This window comes from Trichosurus vulpecula, chromosome 1 (assembly GCF_011100635.1).
Source record: "Trichosurus vulpecula isolate mTriVul1 chromosome 1, mTriVul1.pri, whole genome shotgun sequence".
Taxonomy (NCBI): domain Eukaryota; kingdom Metazoa; phylum Chordata; class Mammalia; order Diprotodontia; family Phalangeridae; genus Trichosurus; species Trichosurus vulpecula.
Genome location: NC_050573.1, coordinates 360,731,784 through 360,751,177, shown reverse-complemented (window position 1 = coordinate 360,751,177; position 19,394 = coordinate 360,731,784). Strand labels below are relative to the sequence as shown.

The following is a 19,394-nucleotide window of genomic DNA, read 5'->3' as shown; positions in this document are numbered from 1 at the left end:
GGGGTTCGGGGCTGTCTGGAGGAATTGTGGGAAATTTACATTGATAGAAATTGTTTCAATGTATTTTGTTTTTTCTCCCCTTGTCCTTACCTGGTTATAAGTAAGGAAATATATAGGAACAGGGATTTGTTTAGGGGGTGACACTTGACCTGAATCTCGAAAGGGGCTCCCAATCCCAGTAGGATGAGGTAAGGGTATATTCCAGCCATGGAGGGAAGCCTGTGCAAAGGGACAGCAAAGGGAGATGGAATGTCACAGACAGGCCTATGGCAAGGAGGCCAGCTAGATCAGTAAGTCTAGTATATCAGGGGTGGTGATAAGAAAGCAGCCTATAAAAATAGGTTAGAAACAACTGGAGAGCTTTAAACACCAGAGAAGTTTGTATCTTACCCTAGAGGCAATGGGAAATCACTGCATCTTTTCCCTGTTGCTCTGAGTTCTATCTTTTGGGACCATGTATCTGTCTTGTGAACTCATATTCTGCATTCTGCCTCCGGGATGACACCTAGAATATGCTATAACCATTATTAATGCATAGATCATCTCACATCAAAAGGGGAACTGCCAGAAGTGAATAAAGTAAGAATCTCGAGATGAATTGCTAGAAGTCTCCTATTCATAGGTTGGGAACAATGGCCAGAAGAATCTTCTGCAGCCTACTTCCATCTTCAAGGAATAGTCTAGCACAGAGGTGGGGAAGCTGCAGCCTCAAGGCCACATGTGGCCCTCTAGATTCTCAAGTGCGACCTTTTGACTGAATCCAAACTTCACAGAACACATCCCCTTAATAAAAGGATTTGTTCTGTAAACCTCAGTCAAAAGGCCACACCTGAGGACCTAGAAGGCCACATATGGCCTCGAGGTCAAAAGTTCCCCACCCCCTGGTCTAGCAGGTCAGATAACTCAGACATCTCAGACTAGGAGAAACTGTAGCAGATGTGGAGTTGTGGCTCATTTCCCTCTGTGTCCCTATCCTTAGAGCATCCCACACAGAAAGCTCCATACTCCTTCAGCCTCTACCTGGGGCCCTGGGAGAAAGAGCAGACAAAGCATCCCAGGGGTAGGGGCTTAGGCTCCAGGATAGCAACATGCAAAAACAGGTAGGAGATCAGAACTATGTATGTCTATGTGTATATGTGTGCATGCAAAATATACTCCACAATATCTGCACGTGTGCATACATATATGTGTATGTGTATGCATACATGTATGCATGCCAAATATACACCAAAATACCAAAATATCATGAAATTGCTGGAATATTTCATGTCGACACAGAACATTATTTTTCAGAGATACAGTTGAAGCTCACTGTGTTTCTACTTGTTCTTTAATCCATTATCATCTCTTCTAAATAGAACTAATCATAGCTTCCAAATTAAAAAGAGTCAAACTAAAGCATCTTATCAGTCACTTGATACACGTGGATGACATCAAAATACATGGGTCCATCCAACACCACCTTAAATAGCCCCCCTCATTTTATGAAATCCTTCCCCAGTGATACCAAAATGTTATCTGGCCTCAATAAGTGCAAAATGTATAATACACACTAAGGAAAGATAGATCCTGAAGACTTTGAGCTTGGTCTAGAAGTCAAATTGAACCAATGGATGAAGACAATATCTACAAAAACCCTCATCTCCTCCAGGCTAGAAGTGATTATAAAGCTACCAAGGAGAAATCTATGGCTGAATATATTACTAAAAAGAATAGTTGGCATTTATATAGCGCTTTGAGGTGTGCAAAGCACTTCACAAATATCTCATTTGATCCTCACCACAACCCTGGGAACTAAGTGTAATTATCATTCCCTTTTTACAGATGAGAAAATTGAGATGGAGATTAAGTAATTTAGCCAGAGTCACACAGCTAAGTGTCTAAGGTTAGATTTGAATTCAGGATTTTCCAACTCTAGGTCCAGTGCTCTACCCACTGCATCACCTAGCTGTCTCTGAAATCAAAGTTAAATGGCAAGCACACATTTAGTGCAACTGATACCTACAAATTTCCAGTTTTAAAGTATATCTTTGGAACTATAAAATGGATGCCATATTTAGATAGCATCTTAGCAAAACACCATGCGATATTAAGGAAACGTGGGGTGCATTTAGGGCATTCTAAGGCAGCTACAGAAAAATAAATATTTCCCAACTCGAAAGAAGGAAGAAGATTGTTACACATTCCCAAGGCATGATAAGCAGTTAAAAACCAAACCAGAACACAGAAATACTTCTGGAACAAGTAGACTTTTACTACTTCATTAAGCAGTTGTAAAAAGTTGTTAACAGGTACACAGGCCGTGGACTTTTCAGATAGAACTCAAAGTGGTTTAACTCCCTCTGGAGCCAATGAAATGCGCTACAGTTAAATCCAAAGGCCCGTCTTAAGTGTCATCTTCACATACTGGCCAACTGTGTGTTGACAAAGAAGAACAAAGGAAAGTGGCTGAGACATTTGGATTTGTTTGTGGAAATAAAAGAGTCTATAAACCCAAATCACTCTGGCTCCCATTGACTGGCCAAAAGCAGGTCCTAGTCCAAGCCTGCGTTGGTCATTGTTTGGGTTTTGATAAATCAGAGTGAGTGTAAATAGCAGTTGTTTCTGTTTTGGACAAAAACCCTGAGGGTCTAACCCTCCCAGATCGATTTTTTTTTCTTTTTGAGTAGGTAAAAGAGGCCATCTTTTGCCTCATTTCTTACCTAGCCTTAATCACTGAATGAGCATTGCCTCAGTCAAACAGACCTGGGAAAGAGCTTAGCCCAGAATCTGCTACTGTATCCAGGGCCATCTCCAGTCCTCCTGATCTGTCTTGCCACTGGACCCAGATGGCTCTGAAGGAGAGAGTGAGGCTGGTGACTTTGCACCTACCTCACTTAAATCCAATTCACTTGCATGTCATGACATCACCTTCCTTCTGTCATTGGTTCTCTTGGGGAATGAAGGACAAAGAACAACAAGAGTTTATAGTGGCAACTCAGGACTAGGATAACATCACAAGAAATGACAGAAGGTTCATTCTAAAGAAACTTACTCTTAGTGATCAACAGACTATGCAAAGAAATGGTAGTAACCATGAAGCAAATCACTCGGGGTTACAATAATTTAACACCTATCAAATCCCTAGCAAACCATGACTTGTTGTCTAGAATTATATGTCAAAAGTTTGCTAACTTTCATGGAAGGACAGACACATCCCCATACTACAAATATAATTCTCAAAATATTTGAGAAATAAAAATAAATAAATAAAATCAAGATTAATTAATTAATTGAAATTTTTAAAATATTGAGGAATAAAACCAACATGTACTAAACTAGACCATTATCACAGACCAAGGAATTGGCCAAAATCACCCAGACATGATACTGATAAGTAAAAACATAAGAACAATATTTTAATAGATTTCATGATGACAAATATTCATGACCTCCATGCCGTCTGGAATGAAAAACCTTCAAAATGTAGAGATGAAGCAAAAGAAATCAAAATCATGTGGAAACAGGATAAGGTGCATATGTATACACAGCCTACTGCTGCTGTTGTGCCTACATCTCTATAATTTTATTCTACTACAAAATGCAATTGTTGTATCCACCTGTGTGACAATCTGTAAAACATTAAATGTAAAAAAAAGTATAGCAAGACAGTGTTTTGTCTCAAAGACTGTTTCTATCTGATATCTATCGAATAAGATGAGTAGAACGAATTTGGTGAGATAATTATAAGAACAATACCTATAGTACTGAGCTCACGGAGCTGTGTGGATCATGTGTGAAAAATGTTTTATAACTCACAGGGCACTATGTCAAATTCATGGAAACTGCCAATCACTGAGAAATTCTGGAGAACCAGAGAGGCCCAATGCCAAATTATGTAAGACAAATGATTGCGACAAAGTTTTGCATGTTAAAGATTTTTGAAGATACAAAATACAGTGGGAAAAGTAATAGGAGATTGAAGATGAGCAAATATCATCCCAACTTTCAGAAAGGGGAAAAAGAAGGATCACAAAAAACCCAATGTTTTTGAAATTTGATTCTCCCCTCTCCCCGTGGTTACCCCACAACCTAGAAATGATTAAACAGGTGATTTGTCAGCATTTAGAAAGGAGAGGGATGAAAATACAGAATGGGTTCACTAAGAACAAATCAAAACAAACTAGCCTCATTTTCCATTTGTATAGTGTTATTAGATGAGTAGATAGGAGAAAGTTATTTGTTTTTGCATCGTTTGGTTTATCTTCCCAGTAGAATGTAAGCCCACTCAGGGCAAGGAAAATTTTTCACTTTTATTTTTGTATTCTTAGTGCCTAGCAGAGACCAACACAAATACTATTTGTTTGAACAGACTATTGTATTTCAGAAAGGCAGTTGACAAAGTCTTTAATGCTATCTTTGTGAGCAAGATGTGGAAATGTGAGTTGTATAATTATGGAGGTTGTTGCTGGCTGAAGAATTGTGTCAAAGAGTGTTGGTCAAAAGACTGATGTCAACCTCAAAGCAAATTATCTCCTGGCATACTTGGGCTCTGCCCTTCAATATTTTTTTAATCAGTAACTTAAATGAAGATGAATGACATGTTTACCAGATTAGATGACACAAAGCTTGATTATAAATAAAGTGCGTTAGAAAACGGAATCAAAATTCTAAATAATCTGAAGAGATTTTGAAAAAAAAATTGCCCCAAACTAATAATATTGAATACAGATAAATACAAATGCTGCATTTAGGCTTCAAAAAGTGAATATACTAATACAAAATACTGGGTATCAGTTCATGTGAAAAGGCCCTGGAGATTTTAGTTGACCATTAGCTAAGGATGAGCTAACAGCATGATGTAGCTGTTTAAAAAGTTAATGGAATCTTAGGAGCAATAATGTTAAGTATAGTGTGTTCAGGTCATGGGAGGTAATAATGGTCCTACAGTACACTGTGCTTGTCCAGAATCTTGCGTTCAGTTCTCCGAGTGCCATAATTTAAGAAGAACACTGTTAACCTGGAGTGCGTCCAGAGCAGGGTGGCCAGGCTAGAAGGTCTACAAATCAAGCAACACAGATGTTCCTGATGAAGAGGCAGCTGGTTTTAGCCAGAAGAGAAAACCAAGTGGGGGCTATGACAACATCTTCAAATATTTTAAGGTTTTTTAAACTGAACAGAGATTCAACTTATTCTGTGTACCTCCGGAGGGCAAAACTAAAACCAAAGGATAGGCATTTCATGGGGATACATTTTGATTTAGTGCAAGGAAGAATTTTTTAATAATTAGAGCTGCCCCCACACCAGACAGGCTGATTCATAATGAAAATGTCCAATTAGAGTCTGGATGGCTGACTGTAAGCACTCCTGCTTTAGGCAAAAAGTTTTCCAAAGTTACCTCTAAGCTAGATCCTATCCAGTTCTAAGACTGAATGCATCTTTGATATTATTAACTTTAGGGTCACCTTGTAAGATAGCAGAGAATGTATTATAATCAAATCTATATAGGCAAGGAATCAGAGGCAGTTTACTAATGTTCAGCAAAGGTCTCACAACCAGTAAGTGGCACCACAGGAGTAAATACAAGACTCTTTATTCCTAGCCCAGGGCTAGGAATATGAGTCCCTGCTGACTCACAGGTAAAGACCTATTGCTTATGTTTTACTAATCAGTAATAGCACCTCTTAGCTTAGAGAGAGTGACTGAATCATGATACATCACGTATCAGAATTAATTAATTTAGTTATTAAGCGAATTTAGATTTATTGATGTTCAATTTGGGACCTTTAATAAAACACTGAAATCTTGTTGGTTCTTTGTTTTCAAAGAGGACCAGTGACATCATGGGGTGATAGCTTTTGCCTGGATACTAAGGTTACAACAATGACTTTCAAAAGAAGGGCATCCTGATTTTCCTAGGTAGGGCAAATTTTGAATATTAGGTTACTGCTTTTAAGAACTGTATCACTAGTTTGTAACCCGATGTCATTTGTGATTGTGTGACGTAAGCAGTATGGTACAGTGGACAGAGCACTGGATTTGGAGTAAGAGGACCTGAGTTTGAATCCTGGCTCTGCCACTTATTCGGAGTGTGACCTCGAAAAAGCCAACTAACACCTTTTATAGAGCTTTCAGTTTCCTCATTTGTGAAATATAAATCATAACAGAACTACCTCTTTCACTGGATTGTCCTGAGAATCAAATAAGATTCTATACATCTATAAAGTTCTACACGAACATCAGCCGTTATTGATCACTTTATCAGATTCATCTTGGGGTGGCTGGAGTAACCTGCTATTTACAACCTGTGTGACCTTGGGGAAGTCACTGCCTTTTCCTCCACTGTAAAGATGTGGGGACTGTGCTAAATGATCTCTAAGGTCTCTTCTAGATGTTAATTCTATGATCTTAGAGGGTTTTTTAGCAGATGTGCTGCCAAAACAAGCATATATCAAACTTACTTACCAATCTGCATTCATTTTTTCCCTCCTCTGGTCTTTAGAGAACTTATTGTCTGTATCATTCATTTTGATCCGATCATGCATTGCCTTAGGTTTATTTATCTCTTTGTACACTCTGGAGGACCTAATATAATGTTGGATTTAGAATAGGCGCTCAAAGTTATTTTAATAATAGCACATGAGAGAAGATGTTTCTGTTGATGTGAGTGAAACTTGATCCAACATGGAAATATTTTATGGAACAATTACAAATAGCAAAGTCATCTTAAAACAGTAGATAGAGGAATGCTAAAATCTTTTGGGGGAAGCCAAGATGTCCACTCACATTTAGTGTCCAATGTGTCTATCTATCTTTCTATTGCTTCTGGGATTTAAAATGTAAACTCTCTAGCATTTAAAGCCCATCACAATCTGGCTCCAGCCTACCTACCAGACAAATTTCATATTACTTCTCCTCACCCACGTTCTACATTTTAGCCACACTGAACTGCCTGCCATTCTCTGAATTTGGCATTCCATTTCCTGTCTCCTTGCCTCTCTTGGCACATGCTGGAATATATTCCCTCTTCCCTTTTCCCCTCGTGGCATCCCATATTTCCTTCAAAGCTCAGTTCTGGCACTACTTTTTAAATTTTAAAATATATTTTATTTCTCCCCCCCCCCATTGCATGTAAAGACAATTTTTAACATTTTTTTTAAAAAAAATTTGAGTTCCAATTTCTCTCCCTCCCTTCCCCTTCGTCCCTAGAAGGTAATTAATCTGATATTGGTTATACATGTGCAATCATCTAAAACATATTTCCATACTAGTCATTTTGTAGAAGAGAACTTAAAACAAACAAACAAAAAAAAATAAAGCAAATTGTAGGCTTCAGTCTGCATTCATCACCCTCAGCTCTTTCTCTGTATGATTTATCATCTTCTTAAAGGAAGACCTTTCTTAGTGCTCTCTCCCATGAAATGATCTAGTGTCTTCTTACTTAATTTACATGTTGTATTTCCCAGTGTTGGTCCTTTGAGGCAGAGGCTTTCTCATTTTTTTTTTTGTCTTCTAATTCCCAGACCCTGAGTAATGTCTGCCTGCCTCAGTTTCCTCAACTGTAGAATGGGGATAATAATAGTTCCTACCTCACTGGGTTTGTTGTGATCAGGGAGAGAGGTAACTGTAAAGTGCTTAGCACAGTTAAGCACTTAATAAAAGTTTATTCCCTTCCACCCCTCTAATGCATAGTTATGTATATATGTATGTATATGTACACATATACCCATTATATATGCACATATTGTATATATAAACATATTCATTTAAAGTTCACAAAGTGCTTTACATGCACTGTCTCATTTGATCTTCACAACAACCTTGTGTCATTAGTACCACAGGTATTTCTATGCCCATTTTACAGAAAAGGAAACTGAGATTCAATTAAGTGACTTGTCCATATTCACAGATTTATTAAGTTTCAGAGCTGGGATTTGAAGCCAGGACTCCCAGCCTTTCCCTCCAACATTCTTTTCACTGTGCTGAACCACTTTTGGTAAGTGTTTAATAGATTATTAAATGCTTGCTGTGTGACTGGGGTTGTGTTAGATTCTGGGAACAGGAAGATAAAAATGAAACAGTCCTTACCCTCAAGGAGTTTATAACCTAGATAGCAAGTGTAGGTATTTATATGCAAAGTACATGCAAGATAATGGGACTGGGGGAGGAGGTGTCATTTGAATTGAGCCTTGAAGGGAGGTAGGGAGTCTGAGAGGTGGATGGGAGGAAGGTTGCATTCCAGGCAAATGCAGAGAGAAGAGAGAGGGAGGGTCATGAATGAGGAGTAGTAAGAGGGCCAGTTTAGCTGGAGTGTTCTGAGAGGAAGAGGAGTAACATGAAATGAGGCCAGAATGTTAGATTGGGGCCAGGTTGTAAAGGGCTTTGAATACCCAATGCAAAAGCTTCTATTGGATCATAGATGGAATTGGGAGCCAATGGTGTTTATCAGGAAAGACACTGCTAAGACCAGTGCTTTAGCAAAATCTCTTTGGCAGGTGTGTGGAGAAGGAATTGGAGTGGGAACTTGAAGTGAGGTGATCAACTGAGAGATTATAACAATAGGCTAGGCAAGGGGTCATGAAGGCCTGTACTAGGAAGGGAGGTGTGTGAAGGTGTGTGGAGAGCAGAGATGCCTAGGGTTGGGGAGGTATGATTTGGCAACAGATAGTTTAACTGAAATTAATTTTTTATTGCTCTTTTTAAAAAGTTTGGTTACATATGCTTCACAAAATTTTTTCCATTTAAGTGAGTATGGCTTTAAGTACTCTAGGCTTTAACGAGAAGAAGTATTCTCTAAATTAGGCTTTAAGAAGTAAAGTAACCAGTGACTCGCAAGAAATCAGGCACAAGGCCTGGAGAAAAGGTATACTTTTTTGTTATTTTGGTGAAAAGTGTAGAAGCCTCATCTACTAATGCAGATGACCATTTTGTCCATAATTTCATCCTGGGGTACACAGTAACAAGCCAGAATGTATTTGTCAGGGATAGGCTATGAGCCCATATATGCCTGATTCAAAGGCTGATCTTCTACGGACTTTTCCACACTGTCTTTGCACTTGTTTAACTCTGAGCATTTGTTGTAAAATATACTTGGGCCTTCTCACCCTTCTATATGTAGTTATTAATAGAGAGCATCTGCATAGGACTGCAAAGTTTGCAAAGCACCTTACTTATGTTATCTGTTTACATATGTTATATGTTTAGTCATTTCAGTTGTATCTAACTCTTGTGGCCTTATTTGCCATTTTCTTAGCAAAGCTACTGGAGTAGTTTGCCACTTCCTTCTCCAGCTCATTTACAGATGAGGAAACTGAGGCAAGCAGGGCTAAGTGACACAGTAAGTGTGTGAGGCCAGATTTGAACATAGGAAGATGAAGCTTTCTGAGGCCAGGCCCAGTACTCTATCCACTAAGCCTCCTAGCTGCTCCAGCACCAAAATGTTTGCAAAGCACCTTACATGTTATTTTGTTTGATCCTCACAGCAACTGCATGCAGTAGGTATTATTATTATTCTATTTTAGAGATGAGGAAACTGGAGAAGGTCAAGAGGTTTGCCCAGGGTGACACAGTTAGCAATTATCTGGGGCAGAAATTTGAACTTGTGTCTTCCTTACTCCAACTCCAACACTCTATCCACTGTACCACCTGACTGTCTCATGTAGAACAAGAGATGATAGAGTAAGCAGGTAGTTTGAGGTAAGGCTCACACAGGATTCATTAGCCAAACGGAATTTGGTAGACTTAGTGATTTTCAAAACTTTTTCAAAAGCTGTGTTAAATGCCACTTAGCCTGAAAATTTTTATGCTTCCTGGTTGGAGAAAAGGCATTTTGGACTGTATTGATAGATGGAATCCCCAAGTGTGGAAACAGAGAAACATCTATGAGCATTAGACAATTAGAAATTTAGAGTGTAAGGGCATGGACTATTTCATTCTTGTCTTTCATGATATCTGTAATACATGCATTTACGCCAAATTCATTGCTGATTGGCTGATCATTAATGGAGGAGAGGAGCTCACTCTAAGAGTACTCCTCTCTTGTCTCCATGGAAATGAAGACTATCTCTAATCTATTTCATCTTTTAAAATACTGTCTCCTTATAGTAAAAAATTAACACTTCCTTCATTGACAATACAATGCTATCAGCAAGAGTAGAAATAATGCTAAATTTCCCCAATTAGAATAAATAAATATCTTAAGTTAAGATTTAATAAGCAAATTATCAACAATCCTTACTTTTCAAAGAATAATTCCCTCAGTAGCTCTCAGTGGTTACTATGCAGAAACCCAGTCCAATGAAGTCAACTTGGAAGTCAGAATGAAACCAAAGTCTGTCATGTCTCCTACTACCCACCCCAAAGCTCAACAATATCAATTCATTTGCATTTAGAAGGTATTTCAGTGAGAAAGCAAAGTCTGCTCAAAACATGTCTTCCAACTCAGGCCCTTTTCTCAAATCTGTTCAATGATAACTCTCCTTTAAATGGCTGTGAGATCTATTTCTATATGTACAAATATACACATGCTAAACATACATATGTGTATGTATTTAGAACCTAAAGATGTGTGTGTGTGTGTGTGTGTGTGTGTGCATCTTAATTTTATCCCCATAGGGAACTTCTGGTGTGAAAACTCCTTCCACACTGGCACTTGCCCTGCACCCTGTAATCATAGAGAGCTGTTTGGGGCACTTGTCTGGGCAAATGATTTGTCCAGGGCAATACAGGTTGTATGGTATAAATGGAGACTTGAACTTAGGTCTTACTAATTTTGATGCTGGAGTTCTACTATGCCATGGTGCTCTCTCTCTCTCTCTCTCTCTCTCTCTCTCTCTCTCTGTCTGTGTCTGTCTCTCTCACGAAGTTGTGTTGATTTAGGAAATTCCCAGTAAGGAAACTCCCTCTACTGATGTAAATCATTAGTTGTCCTGGAATTTATAGTCTTGAAGAGTTTGGAGGCACTACAAGGTTAGTACAATGGTCTAGCAAATAGCAAACTGGTCTAAGAGACCCAAGTTCAAGTCCTGTGTCTGACGCCAAATGACTGTGATGCTGGCATGAGAGTACAGGTAAAATCCTATTATAGCAATCGCCATGATATCAGAACTGTATTATAATGCATCTACTAAAATCCTAATCCAATTCCTTACTGTGGCATGCAAGTTCTGGCTACTGAACTGTATTGTGGGTTCTTAGAAGCAAGGCCAGCAGAGTACAAGTCCTAGCAGATTGTATTTAGCTAAAAAAGATCTGAGTAGGAGCCTGGAAATGGACTTCATGTCTGTTTGTCCGAGGGCTGACCTAGCTAAGGATCAGTTTAGAGAATGTTGTTGAGGGTTGATAGGGCCAGCTTAAGGGTAATGGGTAGAAGGATTTCTTAGTAGGATAACTGAACTGTGCTACCTATTGCCAGGCAAATAATCCAATCAGTTGCTTTCTATAACCTTTCTATTGACCTTGGGAAAGCAATTAACCTCTCGTGGGCACTTTCCCCCACTATCAAATGAGGAAGTAAGATGAAATTACTTCCAAGACACCTCCAGCTCTAACATTCTATGATTCTTTGATTATTCGAAGGATTAGAATCAGAGAAAGCACTTATTATATAGGATCTACTTATTGTAAGGCAGAGGTGTCAAACTTACCACTCACAAAACTCCTGAGTGATGCTAACCAGATGAAAATGTAACTGGGAAATGTTTAACTAAATGATAAAAATACAATTCAACATAGATAATGTTAATTTGTGGTTTTCTTAAGTCAATGTGTGGCCCATGAGGCTCCATTTCCATTCGAGTTTGATACCGCTATTGTTCACTATTTTAAACCAGAAAAACAAAGCACTACCATACTTACAAAAATGTATTAATGATGTGAGGTGGGATTTAGAAGTTAAAAATTATTTCCTGTCGATAAATAGCACTCTCTATTGGAACCAGAATGATCTGGTAACTGCAACAGAATTACCATCCTAAAATGAAATCCATTGTGATAAAGAACATTGATAATCTGAAGATGATGAATCAGTTCCTTGGGACCATGACTTAAAGGATCAGTTGAAGATACTGAAGATGTTTAGCCTGGAGAAGAGAAAATTGGGTGGGAAGGGGGAGGGCATGATTGCCCTCTTGAAGTAACTGAAACTCTGTTTCATAGAAGCTGGAACAAATTTAATGCTCTTTAGCCCCATATGACTGAATCAAGCAATCTTTAGAGGTTATAATGAGGCATGTTTGGATTTGATATAAAAAAAAAAACTTCAGAAACAATAGATCAACTCTAAAGTAGAATTACTTGCCTCAGGAGGTGGTAAGGTAACCCTCATTAAAGGTCAACTAGCAAGGGGTAGATGATCAGTTCTCAGAGACAATGTAGAAGACATTTTTGTTCAGGCATGGTTTTAGACAAGATGGCCAGAGGTCTCTTCTAGCTCAGTGGGATCTCAAATGAGTGCAGAATCAAACAAATGAACAGGAGCAAGATAGTGGCTACAAGAAGGAAGCTGAAAGGCTCTGACCAATCAGGGTAAGATTTCTCTATAGGGAGCAGAGTGAAAACGTCTAGAGAGAAAAATTATTGGAAGGCTGGCCAAATGCTTCCTCCTTGTGCCTCCAGTGCTTAACACAAGGCCTTGCACACAGATGATGCTCGATAAATATTCACAGAAATTGAATTATAGAAAGGATTCTTCATTGAGAAGAAGGGTAGATTAGATCACCTCCAAGATTTCTTCCTAAAATTCCTCAATTCTGTGAGATGTCTAGGATGAGAAAATTTGAGGTGTCAAAAACATTTGGAAGAAATGTTATCATTTTACACAGTTTAATCTATCCATAGAAGCCCAATTCTTGAATGAGTTTTGGGAGTTCTCCTCCCACATACCTCAGTCTTAACTGCTGACCTCTGGATAGACACTTCACAATTTTACAATTCCTCTCCATTTTGTGGGTCCCATTTTATATTTCTCTTTGTTCCTATCAGCCCATCTGAATCTGCATCCTTTATACTTAACTTCCACACCTTCTTTCTCTTTCTTCTTTTGCAATTCTCACTCCAAGAACTAATTTGCTCTCAGATTATCTCCTTTGACCATTCACTCATTTAAGACCTTACTCAAATCATGTTGAAGACAACTCAGTCATATCCATCAACTAACATGCAAACAATCTTCTAGTTCTATCATAAAGTATCTTTTTTATACATGTATCAATTCTAGTTATCATACACTTTATTAAAAAGATATTGAAAGGGCAACAGTAAAGGCCTTAAATGGGTATTCAATCTCATCAACATCATTCCCTCCAATGGTGCTGATTGCAACTCATTCATTCCCTCTCATACAGTGCAACATTTAGCTATTTTGTCTCATAAATCATTCAGAGAGGTGTCCACCCAGCATGCTGGGAGTCTTGTCTAGGTCTCTTGACATTATGCAGGCACCACATAATCCCAAAAGGGCATGTAGTATCTTCCTTAAATAGTGATTATTAAATTGACAGACTTGTATACACATCAGGTATACAGCATTCTTCTTTGTATAAAATTATTTGTATCATTGCAGCAAAACAGTTTATAGGCCCACATTAGGACTTATGTAGCCTGGGAAATGGAAATAGTTTCATATAACAATGGGCTTCTCATATGAAACTGTTAACACAGGATTTTATCTGTATTACAAGTGTTACTTCTTCCTGACCACTCTGGATTCATCAGACTAGGGGAGAACTGATTAGTATTTGGTCCTTGGTGATCTGGGACAGAGGATTTTTTACAGGAGCTATTAGGGATTCTTTCAAATATAGACAAATTGAAGTAGACAACAATATCATCATCAGGACTGCTCCACTCTAAATAATTAACTCAGCTAGCTAAAACTAGACAAATTTTTTTAGGTTATACTAGCTTACTCAATGTATATAGTGCTCCAAAGTTATGAAGCATTCATTACCTTAGCTCATTCAGTTCTTACCACCATCTTCTAAGGTAGGTAGTGAATGTATCATTTTCCAAATGAGAAATTTAGGCTTAGAGATAAAGTGAGTTCTACAAGGCTATACAACCAGGGACTGTCAGAGCTAGGATGCAAAACCTGAAAAGTTCAGGTGGTAGATACACCGTTTACTCAGAATGGCCTTGCAAGGAAAGCATTGCCAATATTAACACCCTCATATTCCACAAGAGAACACTGAGATTCTCAGAGGTTAAGTGAATTTCCCATGGTCACAAGACCAGTAAATGTCTAGGGTGGGATCTGAACACAATTCTCTTGCCTCTGAAAATGATCTTTCTGCTATACTGCCTCAGAAGAATACCATGAAATGAAACTCTTTGGCCTTCTAAAATTGCTATTTTTAATTTATGAGTTGTACCTATGACAGAAATCAACAGCTTCATTCTCTGTGTGGCTCTAGGTTTGTGGAAGAGCTGACATTTATATAAAGTACTTTATCTAATGAAAAGCTGGGTGGTGCAGTGGTTAGAGAACTGAACTTGGACTCTTGCCTTCAATACCTATTAGCTGAATGACTCTCTGAGCATCAGCTTCCTCATCTGTAAAATGAGAAAGTTAAACTCACCGGTTTCTCAGGTCCCTTTCAGCTCTAAATCCATGATCATGTACTGCTTTTCTTCTAAGAAGTATTTCATTTGAGATTATTATAGCACTCTAAGGTTTGCAAAGTACCTTACAAATTTGATCCTTACAAGAACCTTGGGAGGTAGATGCTATTATTATACCTAGTTTGTTGTTGTTGTTAGTCATTTTTCAGTTATGTCTGCATCTTTGTACCCCTTTTTGGGGTTTTCTGGGCAAAGATACTGGAGTGGTTTGCTATTTCCTTCTCCAGCTCATTTTACAGATGAGAAAATTGAGGCAAACAGGGTTAAGTGTCTTGGCCAGGGTCACACAGCTAGTAAATGACTGAGGCTGGATTTGAACTCAGATCTTCCTGACTCCAGGCCTGGAACTCTACATCTACATCACCATCTAGCTGCCCCAATTTACAGATGAGGAACCTAAGGCAGGCATAGCATAGTGATTTATCTAAGGTTACAAAGCTAGTAAATGTCTGATGCTGTATTTGAACTCAGATCTTTCTAGTTTCAATACGCCATCCACCTAGTTGACTCTTCCTTGTAGTCCCTAATCTACTTGTAAATTAGATCCCCTTAGAAGCCTTCCAAAGTAGCAAATTAGAGGGATGGGAAAATTAAGATGATCATACTTGAACGTGAGTTTCTTGTTTTCGCTGGTATAGAAACTCCACTCTAGTATGTAACTGCTTAGTAGGTTGCCCAGGGGCATTAAGAGGTTGATTGATTTCCTCAGACTAGTGTGAGAGGGAGGACTTGAATCCAGATCTTCCTGGCTCCACGACCAGGGTTCTATCCTCTATATACCAGACTACCTCTCCAAAAAAAATTTATATGAAGGCAATATTTAATCTCCATCCTTCTCCAGGACCAGTGAGGATAAAAAAAAATGAGTCAGAATCATTTATGCTTTCAGGCATTTAACTTTCTTTAGGGATAACAGCTGTATCAGCGATTTCATTGGCAGAGAACTCCCAGTGAGAAAACACTTCTAAAGCAGATTAGACCTTTTCTTCAACATAGACTTCTAAAGAATTGCCTGGGGCCCTCAGAGGATAAATGACTTGCCCAGAGTCATACAACCAGTATATGTCCAGAATTAGAACTTGAACTTGTCTTGCAAGCTTTGATGCCCTCCTCTCTAATCATTATACCACACTATCTCTTCTTAGATGAGTTAACTATGTGATCCCAGCTACACAAGTTGCCTCCCTATTACTCTTGCTCTTTTTTGGGATTGAAACAATTTGATAAAGATGAAGGTTGAACACTAAAAAGAACGAGAACGAAGTTGTGTCAAACATTAAACCCAGGTCTACTTGAATGGAGCAGGGTATATCTACATCAGACAACAAAAGTAAACCACATAAAGCTGGGACAACAGGCAGGCCAAGTCCATCAAAGGACTTTTAACAGCCAAAATGTATAACCCACAGTAAAAAAGATACATCTATTAAATATAGCGCATTTTCTATAGGAAAGGACTTGAGGAAAATTAACCTTCCTACCACCTTCCCTAGTAGTTAATTATCACCTTTGTTTTACTGAAAGGTGAGGCAGCTTTCTCAGAGGAATAAAAAGACAGCTAATAAAATCAGGAGGAAAAAAAAGTGCTCCAGGAGAAAATGTCATTGAAGATTTTCCCAATTACTGGCTTCAGCACACTGAAGCAAAAATACCTCACAACTACCAATAATATAAGGGAAAAAACTGAAATTTAAAAAAACATTCAAGTTTTTAAACAAGCAGGAGTCTGAGGTAGAAAACAACAACAACAAAAAAAAAACCTGAGAAAAGGTAAAAACTGTCATAAACACCAAAAATCCACAAGGAAGTCTATCCCTCTTACACATAAGGCCTTTTCACCTGTTCTACTGCTTTTGTTGTTGCTGTTGAATTAGGATGAAGATTTTCGGTTTGCTGAGTAATTAAGGTTTGATGAGATCTCAGATTTATTGAGAGTAGTGGAGAGTAATTCAAGTAGAAGCCAAAAATTTCAGTTTCTAACTATATGCATCAAGGCTCTCAACAAATTTTACCAGCAACTCCTTTTCTTTTTTTTTAAATCACATAACAATTCAAGGACAACCAGTGAATTCTGTAGGCTATGTATGTGTGTGTTAGGCAGTTATTAAATTTGAAATATGCCAGATCCTATAATGATTGTTAAACCAGACAGAAATTTTTACAAAGGGCAAAATGTCACCAGAACAAGGAAATGTTGAGGATACCAAGTAGTGGCACTATGTAATGTTAATATATATGTTCATATTAGTCAATATATGTTAATTAATATGTTATATATCTGTCAAATGACCCTAACTTCTTGCCCATGGAGTGTAATCCCTATCTACTTCAGATGCATTTTCCCATAAAGTTCTAGGTAGTGTCAAGTTATGGGGAAGGAAGATACATCATTTAAACAATTTCTGGAACATTTTCCCAGAAGAGTCATTTGCTACATAATTATTATGGATGGACAAGAGCAAAATCATCATAGAATAAAAATACTTGCTTTAGAAAATACTAAGGTATTTGACATGAAAAGGAAATAGGATCAGATTTAGAAAAACAGGCTTTGTGATAAGATAGCTCATTAATTTGGATTAAAGATTGGAACTACAACTGTTAGAAGGACACTGTAATGCTGTGTCCAGGGGCAAACCTTCAAATAAAAACAGCAAATAAATGGCCCTGATCTCTCCACTCCCAGTCTCGAATACCACTGCCACCCCTCAAACCCTGGAAAGAAGATCATTAGAATCTGGGTCAGGAGCTGCCAGCTCCCCAAGTCACCAGACGAGCCTGCCTTAGATGGGTTTGCTAACTCACCGATCTTGGCCAGGCTAGCCACGAGGATCCAGAGTGCGATGATGTAGGGGTCCTGGACGTGATCCCATTTGAAAGTGACAACCTGGAAGCCCTCTTTTCCATGGTTATCTTGCACTGGGATCTCTTCAGTCCCCAGGACCCGCGGTAGCATCCAAAGGGCCAAAATCAAGAGTCCCCAGGCAGGGAAACTGAGCTTCAGGCGCGTCCCCCTAGCTCCGAATGTCATCCTGCAGCCTGACAGTGAGGGTTCCCTGAGATGCACTGCCTCCAACTCCGGGCAGCGACAGTCGCTGACAGCAACCACTTGCCCTCCGCTGACAACTCCGAGTCCAGAGGCTGTGGTGCAGGTGCCGGTGTCGGCTCAAAGCCCTTTCCAGCCTGATGGGATTGACATAATCTCTGACATTCCCTTGCAGCTCTGAGCCTCACCTGCTGCTCCTGGCTCGGGATCAAGCCAGCGCTGGCAGGCAGGTAGATGGACTGATGGACTGACAGACTGGCAGGCCCGGCGCAAAGGGGCTCTGGGCAGTCCGGCTGTCTGGAAGGAGAACCGGTGGGAGCGAGAGTGGGAACGGAGCCGAGAGTAGTGCAAGGTGCGAGCAGCTGGTCCCGCCGCAGTTCTCTTTATTGGGCGGCCCCAGAGCCCTGAGAGGCGGAGCCTTCCCTTCCCTGGACACACACACACACACACACACACACACACACACACACACACACACACACACACACACACACACAACAACACAGTTCACACACACGCACGTACACGCAAATGCACCCCGCCCCGCGCTCCCTGTCTTTCAGTCTCTAGCTGGCCTGACCCCTGGGCAAGGAGTCCGGCTGGGCCAAGCAGGGCAAGCCCAGTCCGAGAGCCGCCAAGGAGTCGGAGCGGCTGCGCTCAACGCCGTCTGTTCCCACGGCTTCTACCTACCGTCCCAAGCGCGCGGTGGACTGGGAGGTCCTCGCCACGAGATTAGCGCCGTGGGGTTCCCGCACCACAAGCACTAGGGAGAAAGGCGCAGGAACCCCGAGGGAGAAGAGTACGTACCCATGCAGGGTTAAGCACGGGTGTGAGGGTCCGAGACCTGGGACAGATCTAGGAAAGGGGTTTGGAGAGCGCACAGATGAGCAATGTTAACGGGATGCTGAGCGCACAGGTGATGTGGCACCAGGGGACCGGCATCGGCACAGGCGTGTGTTTGATTTATTTCTGTTCTATATATATAAACATCCAATTGGGTGCAGAGGAGCCCTATGCTAGGGATTGCGTGAGATACGAAAGTAACTCATGGAGTTTATAGTCAAATAAGACAATGACATGTGCAAATGATTATCTTACAAACTGACACAGGCTTGACAGGTGAAAACAAAGCTTTAGGTGGGGTCTGTGCGGGTAAAAGAGCAACACTGACTTGACTGTGGGGATAAGAAAAGGCTTTCTATAGGAGGTGGCCTTTCATTTGGTTAGAAGAACTAAAGTACGGGGTAGGTTTTGAGGTATAGTGTTTCCTGGTGTAAATAGTTTCAATATAATTTTGTCTATGGTGCCTTTTTTCTCTTTCATTTGTTCAGTTCGAGAACATTTTTTTTGTTGCATTTTTGCCAGTGTCATGGCTAATTAACGATGCATCAATCACTGGGGTAGCCCAAGGTATCCAGAATGCTCATGGGAACAGACTTATCAAGACAGGTACATAAACTGGAAGGCAGCATCAGTCAACAACCTACAAGCATTTATTAAGCAATTATTATGTATGTGCCAATCACCTGCTAGGCACTGATGATACAAAAACAAAAGTGAGCCAATCCCTGGCCTCAAGAAGCTTACATTGTAGAGGGATCCAACATATTCACAGATAAGTGAGAACAAGATACACACACATGTGCAAGACATATAAAACAAGATATATAAATATAGTGAAGCAGGAAGGCAGATGAACAGTTTGGGGGAACCAGGAAAGCCCTCTTGAATGAAATGCCACTTATGGTGA

General features: G+C 39.7%; 1 protein-coding gene across 1 annotated transcript in view; it reads right to left on the bottom strand.

The window, feature by feature from the left end:
- SLC9A3 (solute carrier family 9 member A3) overlaps positions 1–17,629 on the bottom strand; it is a 127,731-nt gene extending 110,102 nt beyond the window's left edge. Inside the window, exon 1 of the mRNA XM_036740847.1 lies at positions 17,404–17,629. Within this exon, the coding sequence (XP_036596742.1) occupies positions 17,404–17,629 (226 nt within the window). The remainder of the gene's footprint in view (positions 1–17,403) is intronic.
- Between the last annotated feature and the right edge of the window lie 1,765 nt (positions 17,630–19,394).